Source organism: Euprymna scolopes, chromosome 3 (genome assembly GCF_053919585.1).
Source record: "Euprymna scolopes isolate OS-2025 chromosome 3, ASM5391958v1, whole genome shotgun sequence".
NCBI lineage: Eukaryota > Metazoa > Mollusca > Cephalopoda > Sepiida > Sepiolidae > Euprymna > Euprymna scolopes.
The window spans coordinates 167405944-167426797 of NC_136484.1; the positions used below are offsets into that span (position 1 = coordinate 167405944).

Below are 20854 nucleotides of genomic sequence, written 5' to 3' on the forward strand. Positions count from 1 at the left end.
ATTTCGGGTTTTGTTTGTTAAAACTTAACTTACTTTTTCGGTAAGTCATAGCGTGACCGGAGGTAAAAATATTTGTATTGTTTGATTTTACCAAACTGGTAAAGCTTGTGGATGATACTCTGTTCGTCTTTGATACAATTCAAGGCAACGTAACCAAACAATATCGCCAAAGTCATCAAAATCCACGTAATGGATAACACAGACAACATGATGTTTTGGTCTTTTGAAAAGAAAACGAACAAGGAACATGCTGTCAAGGGAGATAATCAACTCGTCAACATACGCGATTATCTCCCTTGCAATCTTTTTTTTTTTTTTTTTTTTTTTGAATTTATGAAAAACTAGTATGGGTATCTGTCCTAAGTCGGGTTCATAATATTGAAATACAAGAATTCGGCAGATATTTCTTTAGCTGATAATACTTCAAACTTATTTCAGCTGACCTAAGTCATATAACACGCTGAGAAAGTTTTGTTTTTTTATTCGTGGCAAGATTTTCAGTAATAATCAAATATCGTTTTAGTTTTATTTATTTATTTATTTATTTATTTTTTACATAGGCATCACCACTTATCAAGGCCCAGAGACTACCCGAGGATAAGGGTTAAAGAGTGTACAGTAGTCAATTGGACAATAATATAGTAATCGTTAGTAATGGAAATTCGGTAAATTTGTTAACTTAAGTGGAACGGCTGTAGGGGACTAGGATATATATAAATACCCCAATCCCGTTACAAAAGAATAATGAAACGAATGGAATTGAAGGAAACAAAGACTCAATTGATGGATAAGATAAACGTCGTTTATTTGCTGTTGAAAGAATGAACGTTTTAGTTATAACATGTGTTCATGTCCGCACGTATGTAACCAGTGTTCGTTACAGGACTGGTGTTGTAGCAAGAATAGTAAATGTGTTTTCATCTCAAGTTCGGGTCACTATCGTTTGTTCACGCGTGGGAAGATAAATAAGTGTTGTAGTGAAAATTGAGAATGATAGTCCAGCGTGTAGACAAAGAAGAGGATACGAGAGTTGACATCAGTTAGTAGTCAGCTACGCGAAGGTGTTCTCAGGCACCAGTAGTAGATAGAGAGAGAAAGAGTGTAAATGTGTACATACGGTCTGTTAGCTCGTGCCCCATACATAGTCGTGCGAGCATGCGCCTCCTGAAAGGGAGGTGGCTGGTTAGCCCAACCTCTCTGGTCAAGAGTTGGTTCTAAAAAGAACTAGAAACAGCTTGTCTCTTTGTTTTATACTCGTTTCCGGTGGTGTTTTGCGCATGTGTATATTTCCCCAGAAAGCGGAAGTGAGGTCGTCCATGTGTGCGTTCGTATGCGCGTGTGTGAGTACATAGGTGTGCGTTAGCGTGTGTGTATATACCGTGAATGTGAGTGTATGTACGAAAACGTGAATATGTGTACATGTGTGGACGTGGGCATGTATGTTTGTGTGCGCGTATGTATATGACATAGCTTGAAATGTGAATGTGTGTTCTTGTGTGAGACTTGAAAAAGGCTCATACAATACTCCCCTTCCTAGGAAAAAAAAATACATGCAATGTATATATATTTATGTATATATATATATTTTTTTTTGTGAGTAATGTTTTCAGCAGTTGATTTTTTTGTCCTGTTTTTTTTTTTTTTTTTTGCTGTTGGTGTGGTTGTTTGAAAAACGTCAAAAAGAACGGAATGTCAAAAACGGAGTGTGTTCGTAAAAAAAAGTATCTACTTACGCGTGGAAAAAGCATTTACTCTTTTTTTAGGCTGACATTTGTTTGTTTGGTTTTTTGTTGTGTGCTAACATGTGCAAAGAGTTGCTTGGACAGAGAAGTGAATTGTTCGTTTGGAAGGAAAATTTTTTTGTTTCGTGGTGACGTCGTGTGTGTGTCCAGTTGACGGTATCTTCGCATGTGAGTCTGCGGTAATGTGTGCATCGTTTGGACTGGCGCTAGTTGCGCATTCGTTCTTGTTGAACGATGAATTTGGTTGCCGTTGTCTTTGCATGTGCATCTGCGGTAGTGTGTGTACATTGTCTGTACGGGCGTTTGTTGTATATTCGTTCGTGGTTGCTGGCTGTCAACGAAACTTCCAAGTTTTGAGTTTATCAGCGTGCATGCTGCATCTCAACTCGTATTGTTGATTCAACTTCTTACTATGTGTTGATAGGTATGTCCTGTAATTGTTGTTGCATCTGCTGTGCGGGAGGGAATTGCATAGGCCTATGTGGTTTTGCTCCTCGTGTTTGTTGCAGGGTAATGTCAGGAAACCGTAAAAAATGTTTGTCGAGCTCGAATTTCGGTATGAAAGTCGACAGCTCCGTGTTCGTTTTTTTTTTGCCGAGTCTGACGAGGGTTTCGTCATTGTTGTTCGTTGAGGTCCTTGTTGGTAGCAGTTTTCTTGTTGAAAAGTTCGTTTTTTTCTTTATTAAATAAAACGCGTGTCTCGCTCAAAACAATTAATTTCAAAAAGGCAGGGTCGCCATGCTTGTTCATTTTCGCGTCAGTTGGGCGCCAGTTTGTTGTGGACTTCTGGCATAGGAGGAAATGCGTGCTCCTCGCGCATTCCGAGGGAAAATGAATTGTCTCGAGGAAGAAACAAACGACGTGTTAAATTGAATTAAATGAACAGGAATTTGTTTTGTGAAAGAAACAAGTGAAAGAAAAGGGTACCACACGTGGTTAGTTTTGTGTGCGTCTCTCGCTGTTAGCTGGTGAAGAAGAAAAGTTTATCTTTGTAGAGAGAGAGTCTGTGTGTGTATGAGTGCTTCGTTCAACCTCATCCATTTCATTTTAAAATAACGGGGTCACCATCCAATGTTGCGGACCATGGAAATAAAGACCCCTTCAATTGATGGATAGAATGGATGTTTGAAGTAATAACATGTGTTCATGTCCGCACGTATGTAACCAATGTTCCTTGCAGGACTGGTGTTGTAGCAAGAATAGTAAATGTGTTTTCATCTCAAGTTCGGGTCACTATCATTTGTTCACGCGTGGGAAGAGAAATAAGTGTTGTAGTGGAAATTGAGAATGATAGTCCAGCGTGTAGACAAAGAAGAGGATACGAGAGTTGACATCAGTTAGTAGTCAGCTACGCGAAGGTGTTCTCAGGGACCAGTAGTAAATAGAGAGAGAAAGAGTGGGAATGTGTACATACAGTCTGTTAGCTCGTGCCCCATACATAGTCGCAGGGGTGTTGACGCGCGCGAGCGTGCGCCTTCTGAAAGGGAGGCGACTGGTTAGCCCAACCTCTCTGGTCGAGAGTTGGTTCTAAAAAGAGTTAGAAACAGCTTGTCTCTTTGTTTTATACTCGTTTCCGGTGGTGTTTTGCACATGTGTATATTTCCCCAGAAAGCGGAAGTGAGGTCGTCTATGTGTGCGTTCGTATGCGCGTGTGTGAGTACATATGTGTGCGTTAGCGTGTATGTATATACCGTGAATGTGAGTGTATGCACGCGAACAGGAATATGTGTACATGTGTGGACGTGTGCGCGTATGTATATGACATAGCTTGAAATGTGAATGTGTGCTTTTGTGTTAGACTTGAAAAAGGCTCATACACAGCTCATCAAAAACTTGTTTACATTGGACTTGAAGACAATCAGATTGTAGTCAGCTGGAAAGCAGGAAAACGAAAGATAGTTCAACAGGCGTGCATTTCTAAGAAAGAAGCTTTGTTCATGGAATCTACGTTTGGGTTTAGGCAAAGATAAAGAGTGGGCAGAGGGGTGTGGGAACATGATGAGAATTAGCAGCGAACCAGATGTTAACGCATCCACCATGAGAGACAAAATGAAAAATCGTCTTTTGCATTGGCTCCACATATTGTTTCTGCTTGGGAAGAAAAAAATAAGATAACCACAAAAAAATTATCAACCAATGGCAGAGCTCCGCGCCTAAAATAAACACCTCAAATATCACAGTCGCTGGGAGCCAGTTTGCCACTATAAAACGAGGGTATTTGAGGAAACCAAAAAGAGAGAAGAGAGGAGATTCGCCCAGCTGCGTCAGTGAATGCACGGACAGATTCTCCCACCTGACCTAAAGAGATGAAGAAGAAAAAGAAATAAGGCACCAGTGAACTGAAGCCGACTACGCTCTCATGTTATGGGCCAAACGCCTTCAATTCTAAACAATGCCTAATTCACACAAACCAAAGAAGAGAGGAGGAAAAAGAAGATGAAGATGCCGGGCTGCTAGCTGCTGATGAAAAAGTCACTCGCTTTCCAGTTACAAGCCAGGACACGCATCACCGACAGCAGGATCACCGGCCTACCCTAACCCTCTCCATCATTCAAAAGATAAGTTACATTTTACGAACATTCATTTCTTGTCAATTCATACATACCTACAAACATTTTACGAACATTCTTTCCTTGCCAATTCATACATACCTAGAAACATTTTACGAACATTCATTCCTTGTAAATTCATACATACCTACAAACATTTTATGAACATTCATCTCCTTTGTTAAATCACATTCCATCCTACGAACACTTCACCTCTCCTAATACAAATTATTGGTAGTAAATAAAGTCGGTTCTCAACCTTCAATATTCGTCTGTCTTTAATTATATGGAGTCAGAATCTACACACTTCCAACGTTATTCATTTCATGTATTTTTGGTTGTGGCCTCTGTGGCATCCTTTCCTACCCCTAATCTTTTTTATAAAAACCCGAGGCCATAGGGGAATTATTGATAGTGTTTTCAGCTAGACGAGTGAATCTTGTGAAAGTTTGGCGAGGGAGGACCATAGATTGAAGCTCAGTCGAGCACTTGCCATGAAAATAATGATAAAGAAAGACAAACTTGCAACATCTCTTCTGTGATATAGAGGTTGCAGGGAAGAGAAAAGGACATCTCCTGCGAGGCTACGAAGTCTATTTTGAACTCTATCAAGGCAGGATAAGTCCTTTCTAGCAGCTCCTGCCCAGATGTGGCAACAGTACTTCATCCTTGGACGTACCTGACTCTTATATAGATAGAGAACTGCATCAGCAATGAGATATCTACTGGATTGATAGAAGGATCCGACCATTTTTCCAGCGGCCTTGGCAACAGATTTGATAAGATCAGATGATGAGATTTTCGAGGGTGATGGAAAGCAATTCTCCTTAAGACAACGTTTAAACAGTTTTGTAAGGATAGGTGTTAGTTCTGGTTGAAATTTTTTGAGTACTATAATTGGAATACTGTTGCTTTACTGGAATCAAGGTTTTTAATTAGCTTGGCAATATCACGTACAGATATTTCTATATCCGACATAAGGGTGGCTGGATAAAGCTGGATATACGACATAAGGGTGGCTGGATAAAGCAACTGACGTGGATCAGCAGAGGAATACCCTACACCCAAAAAGTAAAATGCCAAGAAGATCAGAGAAGGTCTGATCTAATAAAAAAAATAAATTAATAAATAAATAATAATTGTGAAGTTAGTTGGAAAGGCTGACTAAAGGAGTTTTTTTTAGCCTGATCTTTCTTAGCCATGTGTTTGTGTCGAGAAGGAAAAAATGTACTAGAATTTAAAAATGCGTACTTTATTTGAAAATAAGGGTAGTAGGCATGTTAAAGAACAGCTGTAAGTAAATATGAGATAGAATAGCCGAGGATTCAAACTTGCGAAGCTAAATTTGGAATTGAGAATTCCGATCATAAGTTAAAATAAATACAGAATGTTATAGAAAATGGAATGTAGAATTACCATTGTTTAGTTCACATAAAATAGTTAGATATCTGTTTATTGAAAAAGGCATGTAATAATGTAATTTTGTTTCTGTTAAAGAAATGAAATTAAAATAAAGAATTTAAAAACGGACAATGGAAAATATTAAACATATTTGTAAAGTGGGTTAGGAAAATTAGGTTAGAGGAAGCATGTCAGGCCACGAGTATGATATACACGTGTTGGGCATGCAATGACGTCATGAGTTCTCAATATAAAGGGCTTCAGTTAGATAAGTCAGTCAGTCAGTTAGTCCGGGGAGAAGAGAGAAGTAAGTGAGTCAGAGACAGAGCTGACAGAGAACCTTGGAAGCAGAGGGGAGAAGAAAGAATCATGTAGCGAGTTGAATTCCTTGATGCAAAGCCATTGACCGGTCGAAATGGAATAAACGAACAACTTCATCTTTTTGTATCTGCGTCTTCGTGTTATGTTATTCAACAGAAAAGGTATTGTCGATTTATATTATAAGAACTTTGTGAAAATCATCATCTCAAAAATAGGTAAAGAAATATATGTGTCAATGTTATAGAAACACTCCCATTCGCAGAACTGTAAAGCAGTATAAATGTCAAACGCACTATCTTGATCTATCTATATATCTATCTATATATCTATAAATTCCCCTCTCATTGAATTACATGTTCTTGGCTCTCTTGTATTGACATGTACCCTGTCTCTTTATGTATACAGAACTGTCTCTCTCTTTATATATTCGCGATATATCTGCACACAACATGAACACTCTAAGACTCTCTCTCTCTCTCTAACACGAACCACAAATACATACGTCATCCCTTCCTTAATATCACCCAGTATGCAACACAAATTCTTGATGAGTCATCCCTTAAGGAATCCAATTTACCAAATTTCCACTACTAATGATGACTATGACATGTTTCTCTTGACCACAGTACACTCATTAACCTTTATCCTTGAGTCGCCTCCGGTCCTTGATAAGTGGTGACTTCTTTGTAAAATATATATATACTAGCAGGGGTGCCCGGCGTTGCTCGGGTGTTTGGAGGTGTATGTTGTGCAAAAAAAGCAAAAAAACAAAAAAAATGGTTAATTTTTTAAAACTTTGACTCCTATTATGACCCCTTAAAATTTATAGTTTCGGGCTCAAATCACTTTATTAAGTTAGATCCAGGTTCAAGGAACCTATATCTAAAATTTCAAGTGTCTAGACCCAAAATTGTCGGAGGAGTTTGGTAGCGTTCTTAAAGGTCAAATCGTTGAAATTTGACCCCTTAACAGCCAAATTTCTGGCTGACACCCGTCGCATCGATTTTCCCAAATCTCAGTACCCGGTATTTCAAATTTCGAGTCTATAGACTAAAAATTGACAGAGTTATTGCGTAGGGAAATGTACACAGACAGACAGACACACAGACACACAGACAGACAGACACGTTCACTTTTATATATATATATATATATATATATATATATATATATATATATATTTATATATACTATCAAAACTACTCATCGTTGACTTGGTTCAAAAACAGCCTACAGAAAATGGACTCTGATTTATGAAAGTATGATAGGTTATGAAAGGAAGGGTTGTAAAGAGATAGCTTCGAATTTGGGGGTATCGAAACCAAAGCAAAATATGATGAAAGTAAAAATAAAATATATAATCTCCATAATTTATTATACCATACCTGTTCACACTGAAACACTTATCACAATATTCTGTGGATCTATATTAAAAAACCTTGTTAAACTTTATGACATATTTCCATTCTATAAAGGTGAGGCGCGAACGAACACCCCATAATTTTATTATACCATATTTCTTCAAACTGAAACATAATTATCAAAGTATACTTATGCAGATAGATATGAAAAGTCTTTATTAAAGTGTGTGCCTATTTCCATTCTATGGAGGCCAGGCGCAAACGCAGACCCCACAATTTTATTATACCATCCCTATTTAAGTTAAAACATACTTTTCAAAGTATTATGATGTACATCTATATCAAAAACACTTGTAAACAGTTTTTTTTTTATTTTTTAATTTTTTATTTCCATACTTTGTGGACCAGGCGTGTATGCAGACCCCACAATTTGAATGAATCATCATTATGCCAGATCAAACATACCCATTCCTGTGTCTCGATACATCTTCAATCGTTATATGTGATCAGTTTACTATAATAGTCACCCATATAGGAGCCTATTCGTAACCAGACACACACACACACACACACACACACACACACACGTTCAGCTTTATATATATATATATATATATATATATATATATATATATATATATATCTTTTGTGAATATATGCTTTTGTAATCGTTATTTTGTTTGTGTTTGTCATATAACATTTCTCTCATTTTCTCACATTTAAGTATACCGAAGACAGTTTTCCTTTAAAATGTCTCCCTAAAATCGCCCCTCCCCCAAATCTCCATCAAACTGGAACCCTAAAAAGAGCACTTCCAATTATTCACATAAAATAAAACCAACGCCTAAAAATAGAACAAATCACGTGACGTTTTGTAATTAGTGACGTCATAATGTAAACTTATCATAATAGAATTCATTGCATTTTCTTTGTGGCCAAAGCCAAGCTACACGTTTAACTGTGAAAATAGTTTCTATTTTTTATTTTGTTGTTTTCTTTTTTTTTTGTTTGTTTGTTCTTTTTTTATTCCTAAAAGAGATTACAACTTGTTGAATTAAAAATCTACAAAATGGAGGACGAAATGAACTGTGACTTAAGGGTCTATATAACAATCCTGGCTTTCTTCTTGTATACTCTTCTATTAGCATATCTTCATAACCTCTTCAACCAGCAGGTCAATGCAAACATGCTTCTGGTTAGACAGACTGCAACAAACTGTGAGAGCAACAATAACTCCAGTGCCAAATTATGGAACCCGTTTTGGAAGAACGAGAAAAGAAGAGCATGGAGGCACCAGTCAAATACAGAACTCGTGATATCCAACCGAAAGAAGAATCCATTGAAAAGGCATTTGGTGACGACAGATTTCACCAATATTGAACCCATAACCAAAGAAAGATACCGAGGATGGCAGATTATAATCGACTTACAGTAAATAGAATTTTCTCTTTCTTTTACCTTTATGCTTCTTTTTTTTACTATTAAGACAATAATTATCAAGGCCCAGAGCCACTCGAGTTTTAATGAGATGGAATGGTTATCAATCGAAAGATTAGGAACACTATGTGAGTACTAACGTGGATAAATAGTATGAACTGCATTTGATTATTTACTTCTGAAGGTGTTTAAGACAAGAATTTTCTTGACATTGGATTTAAAGACGACCAAGTTGTAATCTGCAAGGAAGTAGTTCTGCTGTAATGTGTTCTGTAGGTGAGAAGTCCTTGCAAAGAAGCTTTGTTCATGGAAATTCCGCCTGAGCCTATGTACATGGAGGGAGAAGGGAAAGCCTTTTTTCTGTTATGGTTGCAATGTACATTTTTACTGTGACAAGGAGGAACCAAAGATTGGAGCTTAGTCGAGCATGAAAATAATTGTAGAATAGAGAGAGAGACAAGTAACATAGCTTCTGTATGTAAGAAATTAACTAACACAACTATCACCCTCTTTGCCAGAAATAACCCGAGATAAAAATAAGGATATTCCTGCTGGCTATTTTTTCTGTTCTGGTTTTGTCTTGCAAAATCAAAGTGGGTAATTCGAGCCGGATAGTTATGTCGTTTGTCAACATGTTAGTTTGAGAAAAAGAAGCATACATAAATAGTTTGATAATTAATCAATTGTTCAATTTCCATTAACTGGCATCATAATATTTTTTTTAAAGGTGTATAACTCCCACCAACTCCAAAGAGTTCATATTTCTTCGTCAATCTCATTGTCGAGGACAACCTGGATTTTTCTCTTATCTAAGAAGGATTTAATTATGTTAAGTATTCTAGCAGTGATACCGTATGATTTAATTTTCCTGAGGAGACCCTTGTGCCATACCCTGTCAAAAGCCTTAGATATATTTAGAGCTACTGCTCTGGCCTCCCCCGCTTTGTCCAGTGAATGGTACATACGTTCAGAGATTACAGTGAGGATGTCTACTGTGGAACGGGCTTGTCTAAATCCATATTGTTTGTCAGTCAGAAGTTTAGCATCTGTAAGGTGCCGGACTAGAGCATGGTTAATTATGGCCTCAAATATTTTGGCGAAAAGTGGGAGGAGGCTAGACTCTGGAATTCCATTCCAGGTCCCTGCTTCCCTAACTGTACTGACATGCAGAAGTTCAAGTGTAATGTGAACCGACATCTTGCTGCCCAAATCCCAACATAGTGCCCCAGTAGTTGCTGCCCCTGATAGTAGCCCCCTACACCAAAGTGGTAATGTGCCTTATTTGGGGTGAAAATGTAATAAAAAAATTAAAAAAAAAAAAGATGATTAAAGCGAACTATAATTAAGTTCAAATTAGAGGATCCATTATGAGTTGCATTCGGTCCAACATCTTGCTAGTAACTAACTGTAAAATCGAAATTCCTGTGAAAGGTGCAATCCCTGTCTTCCAACGGAAGTTATAATATCAATCAATCAGGTATCCTATCTTATCTGTGTTATTTCTGACATGTAAGATAGCATCTATAGGGACGAGAAGAGATTATCCTCCACTAAATTTCATTGTTGATTTTGTATTCTTTTAAGTCAGCAAAAAGTGCTCTGTGTAGCAGTACTCCCCAGATGTAGGCAGCAGTACTCTACCTTAGGACGTGTCTAACTCTTATACAGGTAAAGAATTGTATCAAGGTTCAGGTATTTTCTGGAGTTGATCTAACCATCTAGTTAAGATAGGCCCTAATAAAACATAACTATGTTGCCCTGAATTCTAGACCAGTTAAATAATGTTACATAGTCAAAGGAGTCATCTCCGGCTTGATCCCTATGTAATCAATAACTTATAAAATTCACTTAACATCTATTGTCTAATCAATTAAACTTAAAATTATACCTTGTCCTGATCGGTTTCCAATCATGCACACATACGGTTCCTCTAGGTAATAAAGTTTGTATCAATTAAAGTCATCTCATATTTATCGATTAGTTCTGTCATTCCTATTTTCACAACAAGGCTACAAAGCAGCACAAGGCGGGTTCAATGCTTGTATTGTTCTTTTTTTTTTTTTTTATCATTCTTTTCTGATTTTTTAGCCGGTAAAAATAACTGCTAAATGGTCAATATTTTTAACAGAAAAGAAGAAATACTCACCTTCTCATCAGAGGGTAGGAATTAGCAAAATAAGCAAAAAGAAGGAGAGTATTTGTTCGAAACTCCGCGGATTAAGGACTATCCATTTATCTAGTGTTTCCTTTTCAAATTAAATATGTTTTTAACTCATTTCAAAGTGTTTTTTAACATATTTCATTAACTGTTTGCTCATATATATATATATATATATATATATATATATATGTATGTATGTATGTATGTATTTAACTATACAGCAAAATTATGTTGACATGCCAATTTTTGTTAGTTCGCTAAAGTTAAGCAATATTGAGTCTGGTCAGTCTTAAAATGGATGAACATTTAATAATACTAGGTGCGATATGTTAGTGATGGGACGATTCCAATATTTTTTTTGATTTTGATACAATTACTGATTCCGTACTAAATTCTCGATTCTGATTCTTTATAAATTTTTAAATATTTAATTTTTTTTTCCGATAAAAACACGTTAAATGTGCATATACTTTCTCAAGCGTAAAAACACACCTGCGTATGTGAGAGGGAGTGAATTATAGATTTTAGTTTCACTGGTAGTTTGAAATCAATGAATATTTATTGTTTATTATTACTAAGTGGAAGATTTTGTTTTAAACACAATCAAATAAAAAACATAAAAGGAATCGTTTTTGGCATCGGAAAATAGACAGAAATTTTTTTCCATTACTGATTCCGATACTCCAAAATGTTCTGATCTTTTTAAATCCAGATTCTGATTTCAATTAATCATCCTAATACTACTGTATGTGCTCTCCGCCTATCTTGGCATTGCTTCCAATCATTGTGGACTTCTCTTTGCCTCTAGAATCAAACAGTGCTGACTCAGGAGAGGGATGGTTGTGGATTGCACAACTTTTGCTTCTCAACAGAGGATCTTCATTATTTCTCAAGACTGAATGGTGGCCATGATATAAAAGTCAATGATTGTTTGTGTGTTATAGAAATCAGCAAATTAATAGATAACGTCAAATAAATTTCAATATTGTTTAACTTTTTTAAAGAAATCTAAAGGCACCATTAAAGTTTTCCTTCAGTTTCATCTAAAGTCACTAGGAGCAATTATCGGTTAAGTCCATAAAATAACTGAAATACATTAAAATATTAAAAAAAAAAAAATTTAATTTTTTTAAATAGATTTTATTTGTTTTATAAAAAAAAAATCTCTGAAGAATATAATTAAAAATAGGTTTAAACATTTAAATAATTATTTTAATTGATATTTTTAAGATTTAAGATAATCAAATTTGTTTAGTTTTTGGCATTTTTCAGCTGTTGTAGTATGGCATTCACCCTAGGCGGGTTAAACCAGCTTCCTTCTCAAGGAGAAAATGTCAAGGGAATATTAAATTCACAGGCGATCCCCAATCGTCTGTAATGTTTGCTGCATTTTTTCAGGAAGCCAGTATCTTCAGACAACCTGATGTAGTAGCACTAGATGCCTTAACAGGTATTACCACCTTTGGCTACAGTGAACATGGGAGCAATGGTAACTAAACATAAGGCAACATCACATTTCCCACAGCCCCCAGACGGGGCCTCATCACTGGATGTCTTTTAAAGTCATACCCAGGACCAATGTCGTATATATTTCCATATTTGATTTGATTGCAGAAATTCTTTCTAGACAGAAGTAGCATAGGTTTGCAACCACAGATGCCACATACAAATTCAATAAATCTACTCTGACAACCACTATCTTATATAGCTTACGGCCACTATTTCTGCCACATTTACTCGTGATAATAAAATACTACATTATATCTGATGAGAAACACCATCACAATCGCCAGATCTACAAAGGAAGAAGTTCCTATTTTTCTCTCTCAATATTTAGTGCTCCTACCACTACCAGTTGAGAATGGGTCAAATTCTATATTTTTCCTACGATATTGTGCTTGCACCGTCATTAATTGGTTATTACATACATACACATAACAATATTTCCAATTCCCAATCCAAAAATAATAAATTCTCCTGTGTTAAATTCTGCCCATTTTGATTGGCTGATACCTGACTTTTCTCATATTCCGAAATCCACGGCTACAATAAATAAACGAACGTTCCAGAAATTATACAATATTCTGCAGAAGAAAATCATGCTAAAAAATAACTAAATTAAACATATTAATTGATTGTTCTCACTTTCTACATATTACAATCATGGTGGAAAAAACAAACAAAATTAGACATATTGACCAATTGTCGTCGCACTCTACATATTACAATGCTGCTACAAAAAAAAAAATTAAACATATTAACCGATTGGCGTTGTTAAAAAGTAACAAAATTAAGCATATTAACCGATTGTTGTCACTTTTTACATATTACAATCGTGCTGATGAAAACAAACAAAATTAAAAATATTAACTGATTAGCATCACTTATACAGAAGATAATAACTTTGTTTTTTTTACATTAGCTCCACTTCCACAATTTTCTTTAGCATGACGACTTTTTGAAGTTTTTTGACTATGTTGATTACGAAAATCTCATTTAAATTTGGCAGACAAGTACTTTTCGATGGTTGGGGTTGTCTATTCTGAAAGCTGTTCTTAACATGAGGCGGTTGAGGTGTTTATTCCGAAAGCCGTTCTAAACATGCAGAGGTCGGGGATGTCTATTCTGAAAACAGTTCTTAACATGAGGAGGTTGGAAGTTGGCCACCGACAACGACCATACTTTAATTTTTTATGAGGAAGGGTGTTTACCATGAAACATTACTTCGATGGATGTAAAACAAAACTGTACATTAAATCATGGCTCCTCAGCAGTGTTGATCAAACACCACCTCTGTTAAACACATAAATAAAATATGTTCCGGATATGGGATCTACTTTTTTGCTTGAGATTAATTAGGCTAATCTATTCATGTTATAAAAAATTCCTTCCTTACTTGTGTCATTCGTCCTTATCTCCAAAAAAAAGTGAGTATCGTTTCTTTTTACAAATCTGTTGTATTTATATGTATTTATATTTATATTTATATTTATATGGTCCGGGTGAATCCATTATACTACTTATCACTCTCCCCCTTACTTTATTATTAATATCTTATTTATTTACTCATAATCCTTTTACGTTTATTAGTGTTTTAAAAAATATATATAAAAGTTGAAAATATAAATATATACACAAGATTTTTTATATATATATATGAGAGAGAGAGAGAGAGAGAGAGAGAGAGAGAGAGAGAGATTAATTTGTAGTATTCCGAATTATACTGGGTTTATATACGAGGGGTGTGCAATAAGTAATGCCTCTGACCCACTTCCAGTTGTCTCATCTAGCTGAAATTTTGCATGTGCAATGATTTATATCTCTACGGGTTATGTGGCAAATTACACCTCTGAACTAAGTGTGGTTTCTGTTTTACAGGTGTTTGAACTAAGTCAGGTGTGAAATGGAGCCTGTTGAATGTCGAGCAGTGATCTGGTTTTTGTATTTGAAAGGATGCACACCACAGGAGACTTTTGATGAAATGAAAGAAACTTATGGTGATAATGCCCCATCCTATGACCTTGTAAAACGCTGGCATCGTGAATTCAAACATGGCCAGAAGTCTGTGAAAACAGCTCCAAGACCTGGTCGCCCCCCTTCTGCCATTGATGAGGCATCTGTCTGTCAAGTTGAGGCTGCCATTTTGGAAGATCGGCGCATTACTATTCACCAAATAGCTCAAGATGTCAAGATTAGTACAGGGTCTATGGAAACTATCATTCATGGCCATTTGCATATGCATAAGGTTTCTGTCAGATGGATTCCCAGGTTACTCACACCATTTCAGAAGCGAGAACGCGTCGAGTGCTTGGATGAATTTGAAGATGTGCCAAGAAGATGAGTCAAAGTTTTTCAAAAGACTGATTACGCAGGATGAAACCTGGGTCCATCACTATGATCCAGAGACCAAAGCCTAGTTAATGCAGTGGAAGCATTTGGCCTCACCACCTCCTAAGCAGGCAAGGGTGCAGCCCTCCGCTGGCAAGGTCATGCTCACAGTCTTCTGGGACCAGGACGGAGTAGTGATGACAGATTTCCTTGCAAAGGGTACCACAATTACAGGAGCTTCACTTTTGAGGAAATTAAGGGAAGCTATCAGAATCAAGAGTCGAGGCAAGATCAGCAAAGGTACCCTTCTCCTGCAGGACAAAGCTCCAGTCCACAACTCGCATGCCGCCAGATCAGAAGCACGGGCGTGTGGTTATGCAATCCTTTCCCATCGTCCCTACTCTCCTGACCTTGCACCCTCTGACTTTCCCCTCTTCCCAGCCATGGAGTTGTTTTTGAAAGGAAATCGTTTCCCAGATTATGCAGCCTTGATTTCTGAAGTCACGTCATGGTTGGAGGACCAACTTGGGGTGTTCTACAAAAACAGTCTGCAGAGATGCATCAAACGATGGGAGAAATGCATAACTCTGGGTGGTTCCTATGTAGAGAAAGACTAATAACTGTGCCAAGTTTCGTTGCTCTACTCCTATGGGAAGTGGGTCAGGGGCATTACTTATTGCACACCCCTCGTAATTCAGTAATTGTTCATATACCAATAAATTTAAACCAAAAAAGAGAGATGACTTAAAACGTAAGCTACAAAATTATTATATTTCATAATTGAGCATTCATATACTGTTTTAACAAAAACCAAGACTTCAAAAAATGAGTTGATAGCAACAAAAAGTGTATTTCATTGTTAGTTACAATTGTTTCAAGACCATTTGGACAAATTCAAACAATATGTCGTTTGAAAATGTTCACAAGAAGAGCCTTTCTTCAGACATTAAATAAAAAACACTTTAACAATAAAACAGTAAGGAAAAGAAACATTTCCTTTATATATATATATATATATATATATATATATATAATATATATATATATATATATATATATATATCTTGGTTAGTTTATTTATTTTTTTAGCTCCTTACATCAAATGAATTCATGCCTTGTCTGAAGTCTTGTTTTGTTGCCATGTTTTGAGTTGTTGATTTTATCTTCTCTTCTAATGAACAGCTGAAGCTTTTTATTGACATGTAAGTTGTTGCTCAATGGATAGTGACGTTTCTCTGTTTATTTCTCTATTCTATTGATTTCCAAAAAAAAAAAAAAAAAGAAAAATTTACAGAAAAATAGTTTCTTTTTAAAAATTTTTTCAACTTTTCTCTCTCAACCTTGATAACCAAAAGCAACATTCGTGAATTCAACCAGCATCCCAAAGTGTCTTTGCCCAGAGCCGATATTTTCACATGGCCGGGCATGAGCGAAATAAAGCAACAACAGCAGAAGTTGAAATTGCTAAAGAACAAGAACATCCGTAAGGAAGAGCATAAATCCTTGCACAACTACATCCAATACACTGACCGCATCCTCTTGCAAAGGGTCGACACCTGCTTGCAGGAGCTTCTGCAACTCGTTGAAGATGGGTGCAAGCTTATTGAAACTGAACATCAAGTCATTGCTAAAGTAAGAACTGCTTTTCTAACTTGTATTTCCTTAATATTTTCATTCGAAATGAATTGGTTTAAAAGATCTCTAATCTGCACAGGAATCCTATTTTTCCTTGTAATTATTGTTTTATTGATTCATTTTCCACAATTGGAATTCATACTAACTTTGACATGACATGTAGCTAGGTAATTATGTTTTCACCTGAAATGCATGGTTTGAAAGATCATAAATCTACACAAGTAGGCACTAATCAAACAAAGAGTCACTGTTTTTTTAGTATTAAAAATTCTCATTAAATTCTGTGACAAACACTCACCAATTAAGTATATTTAATAGTCCCATAAAATGTTCTTTTTCACTTTCTCTATTCATATGTATTTCTCCTCCTCCTCCTGCTCTTTTGCAACCATCTCATTGTATATAATGTCTTAAAAATGAAAACAATCCTAACATTTCGAAACAGAAACTTTAAATAACTTTATTTAAATGCAATATTTTTAAATCCTGTAAAAAAAGAAAAGTATTTAGAATGAAATAAGAAACATATTTTATATAGGTTTTATTAAAAAAATATTCAGTACACCAAGAGACAAATCATTTAAAAGAAAATTTTAAACATCAAAAAACAAGAGAAATTTGAAATAGAGGCAATTATAGTCCACACAAATGAAAATTCGATTAGTTAGTAGTTAGATTAGCAATAAAACATTTTTGCGCAAGGAATAATTGAAATTGTTTTAGAGAAAAGAGTGTGTGTGGGGGGGAGCACGGATAAATAATAATTGTGAGTGGTGGTCGTGGGAGGGGGGCGATATATTCTATTACATTAAAATTGTTTTGGATTCTGTTCCATTTTACTTCAGTCGAACTTCTCAGAAATCAAGGAGTCCCTTATTGGGGCCATCACTTGATTTCTGTACGAGATAGATAAATATTTGAGTGTTCCGCTAAATTTTCCTTAACCTTTCAAATGTTAAGTTATTAAAGAAGTGAAGAACATTAATTTCCCAAATTATGTTATAGTATATCTTTCTTGTGGTCTCCTGATTTTACCGAATTCCAGGGCAATAATTCATCTAATCTGGTGAAGTATCCAGCTTAGTGCTGTTACTATAAGCAACATCACCTAAAGAAAGTGCACCATTCCTCGTATTAACCACCATGGGATATTAGCCATATCGAGGAGATCTTACTTGAGCAGCGAATACTGTGTTATTTGGAATATTTAGTCAGGGTTTACTTGTAGGAGAAAATATCCTCATGCCAGATTGTCCTGACAGTATAGAGAGACCTTAGACACTCAAGGATAGCATCCAGTAGGCATTAAAGTTCTCTCTAGTAGGCATTCAAGTTCTCTCTCTCTCTCTCTCTCTCTCTCTCTCTCTCTCTCTCTCTCTCTCTCTCTCTAGTGTGTGTGTGTGTGCAGATAAATAATGACTGTAAAGGGGTCGATCTATCTGTAAGATGACAAATCATCAGTTTTCCTACTCTTAGACTAGTTACTCTACCGAGGCTTCAGAGTCCAGTTTACCCTGCATATTATGCACATGCATATAATCTGTAGAAAGTTCCATTTGCATCTTAAAATTCATTTAAAGAGATAACCTTCCAAATACTTTAGTCTAATAAGATATAAAATAGGTTTCAGTAGTAATAACTTAATTAAACACATTATTTGCCATTCACTCTATGCAATTCCTGTTGTTATTTCTGTGTTTGAATGTATATTTGGGGACGGTATACTTTTCCATCATAAGTGACCTGTCAAAGTAAGGTTGCTTACTGCAAGCGATAATAAGTAAAGGTAATATAATAAGGATTTTTTAAAAAATTAATCTGGTATTATTTGAATTATTCAGACTGCTATTCTAATCTTGTTATTTGTGTCGTTTCAAACGATATAATCTTCAACTTCCTTCAGGTGCATATTTCCGAAGTTGGGAATATTTATGCTGAACTAGAGAACTTATTCCGAATTCAAATGGAACCTTTTTAGATTGTTCTCATTTTGTATACCATAATCAGGCATCTGTGATAAGGACCAAACCTTCGACCTGCAGAAAACTGATTGTTAATAAACGCCTTTATCTGTTGTGCTATGTGTCTATCCATTAAAACATTTGTGAAAATAACAAACGTTTCGGCTGATGTAACCTCTGACCTTGTATATCTATTCAAACTCAGACGCCTATAGAGAATTTCAAATTGAACTGTTTACGTGATCCACAAGGGTAGATGTTTTCATTCCATCAGCAATCACCAGGCAGTTATTATCGCTTATAGCAAGAATTAAGCCATTAAATGCTATACAACTGTCACTTAGAACGGATTGTTAATCAACACCATATCTGTTGTGCCATGTGTCCAAGACGAGAATCGTTTATTTCTGTTAAGACTAAGCTCATTTTTCTTTCAATCATAGATGTGTCCCTTATTTTGAGATTCAAGTTATGCGTGAGGAATAATTCTGACGTTAGAATTTTGATAGTTTATTCAATGCTTCCTGGCATTTGGATGGCCATTCCCATACCTTATTTTCTTTTTTTTTTTAAATAGTAGAGTACAAAGGTTGTGCGCGTTAGGAATGAAAGCTTGATAATAATTTGCTAATCCCAGGAAACTCTGTAGGGATGTAAGATTTTCAGGAACCAGCAATACAAGATTTGGTCTACTTTTGTCTTTATCTATTATATTCCTCCGATATTTGATTTCTCTCATTTTTCCTTCCTTTATTTTGAACTCATAGTTCTGTATTTGTGAAAACAATTTGTGGACGTGTTCCCGGTGCTGTCCCATACTTTTACTAGTTATGAAGATGTCATCTAGGTAAGCGATCGTAAAATAAAGTTCATCCAGCAAAGTGCCCATAACTTGCTAGGAAATTGCTGACGTGCTTTTGACACCGAAAGCAAGCTTTTCAAACTTGTATAATTCGTGATGTGTGTTTATACATAGAAATTTATTTCACCCACATTTGTGTCAGAGAAATACTTTCTTAGTTTTTTAATTATGCTGTATACTAGACAAAGTACATGGAGTTGACTGCAAGTCAAAATAGGAATCTTACAATATCATACATGGTAAGGAGTATAAGCGAGTCAATCTAAAGTGTTCAATATTCTGGATAGAGCAGGTATGTTAAAAAAATGTGCCATCTGGGAAAAGCAATGTAACTGTGTCTTGTCATACTGTTTTATACAAGAAAATCTACTCTGCTTCAGGATAGAAAGTGATAGTCAGCAAAAATTTGCAAAATATGTTAAGGATAGTAGATATGTTCAAATGCAACTTCATTTTTCTCTTTGTTTTATACAGCCCTTGGCAATGCTGGGTAGCCCTAATAATCATCTCATGAATTCCAAAATAATGTAATCTTATTCTTTATTTCTTGCCTTCAGATTTCAATATAATATTTCTCTATATCTGTCTATCTGTCCATTCCATTTTTTTCTCAGAAACTTCTGACTGAAATTTTGTAGAGACCTTTGTTATTGTACGGTATAGTGGACTAAGTATTATGGTATCTGTTTGATGCACAGTTACAGAGATTAGTATTTAATGTAAAATTGAGTACAAATTTAACCATATTCAAGCATCAATTTGGCGTAGAGTACTCATTCTAAGTCAACAGGCTATAACTTTGGCCTGTTTTTAACAAGTTAAAAAGTTTAGTATATTCATGTTTTTTTTTTCTTCAGGTTTCAATGGTGAAAGATGCCATAGAATTGTGGAAGAATAAAAATTTAAACCATGGAACCAATGACACAGCCTCTCCAAAAACATACCCGAAACATGCCGATTTAAGCTTAGCGAAAAGTGGGAAGAAACAGAACGATCTGAAGCAAGCCAAAAAGGAAAATAACTTTAAGAAGCAAGGTGGGTTGGGATCATTTAAGGATAACAAGAATAAAAAACCTGGGAGACAACTGAATGATTTGGGGCAGAAAGTATATATGAAACTCGACCAGAATTCTGCAGAGCAAGATCTTCAAGAAAAAAAAGTGATGCTTTGCATGACGGATGACTGACTGACTAACAACATGTCTTCCCCTTAACGAAAAGACGAAACCAAACTTAGAATGTGTTTCTGCAGAATTTTCGCATTGGTTACCAAAATGCAATTTGTGCTTAATCCTTGTTAACCTTCAAAAGGGACAAACAAAAAAAATAGACCGATTTTTTCCCTTCATCTAAGATGATGTAGCATGCAAGTGATGCCATCATATCATTCATACAAACGTTAATGATGAAATATTTAAAGACAAAACTATTCAAAATCGTTCAGAACATTCTGAACAACGCGATGATTAGAACATTTGGTGCATATTTCTATTCAGACTCAATTAAAATATGGCGGTTCAAAATAAAACAACAGGAAAAGTTTTGAATATAATTACTTATCAGTGAAAAATATTAGTGTACACCAAAATTACGGAA

The 20854-nt window shown here is 35.7% G+C and overlaps 2 protein-coding genes across 2 annotated transcripts in view; one reads left to right on the forward strand and one right to left on the reverse strand.

Annotated features, from left to right (window-relative positions):
- LOC145260262 (polyprenal reductase-like) overlaps nt 1–266 on the reverse strand; it is a 34745-nt gene extending 34479 nt beyond the window's left edge. Inside the window, exon 1 of the mRNA XM_080118092.1 lies at nt 34–266. Within this exon, the coding sequence (XP_079974218.1) occupies nt 34–209 (176 nt within the window). The 5' untranslated portion in view covers nt 210–266. The remainder of the gene's footprint in view (nt 1–33) is intronic.
- An 8035-nt stretch (nt 267–8301) lies between these two features.
- LOC145260275 (uncharacterized) lies at nt 8302–20580 on the forward strand. Its single transcript, XM_080118116.1, has 3 exons — nt 8302–8805; nt 16156–16432; nt 20116–20580. The coding sequence occupies exons 1-3, from the start codon at nt 8444–8446 to the stop codon at nt 20443–20445; spliced, it is 969 nt and encodes a 322-aa protein (XP_079974242.1). The 5' UTR covers nt 8302–8443; the 3' UTR covers nt 20446–20580.
- Nucleotides 20581–20854: the final 274 nt, after the last annotated feature.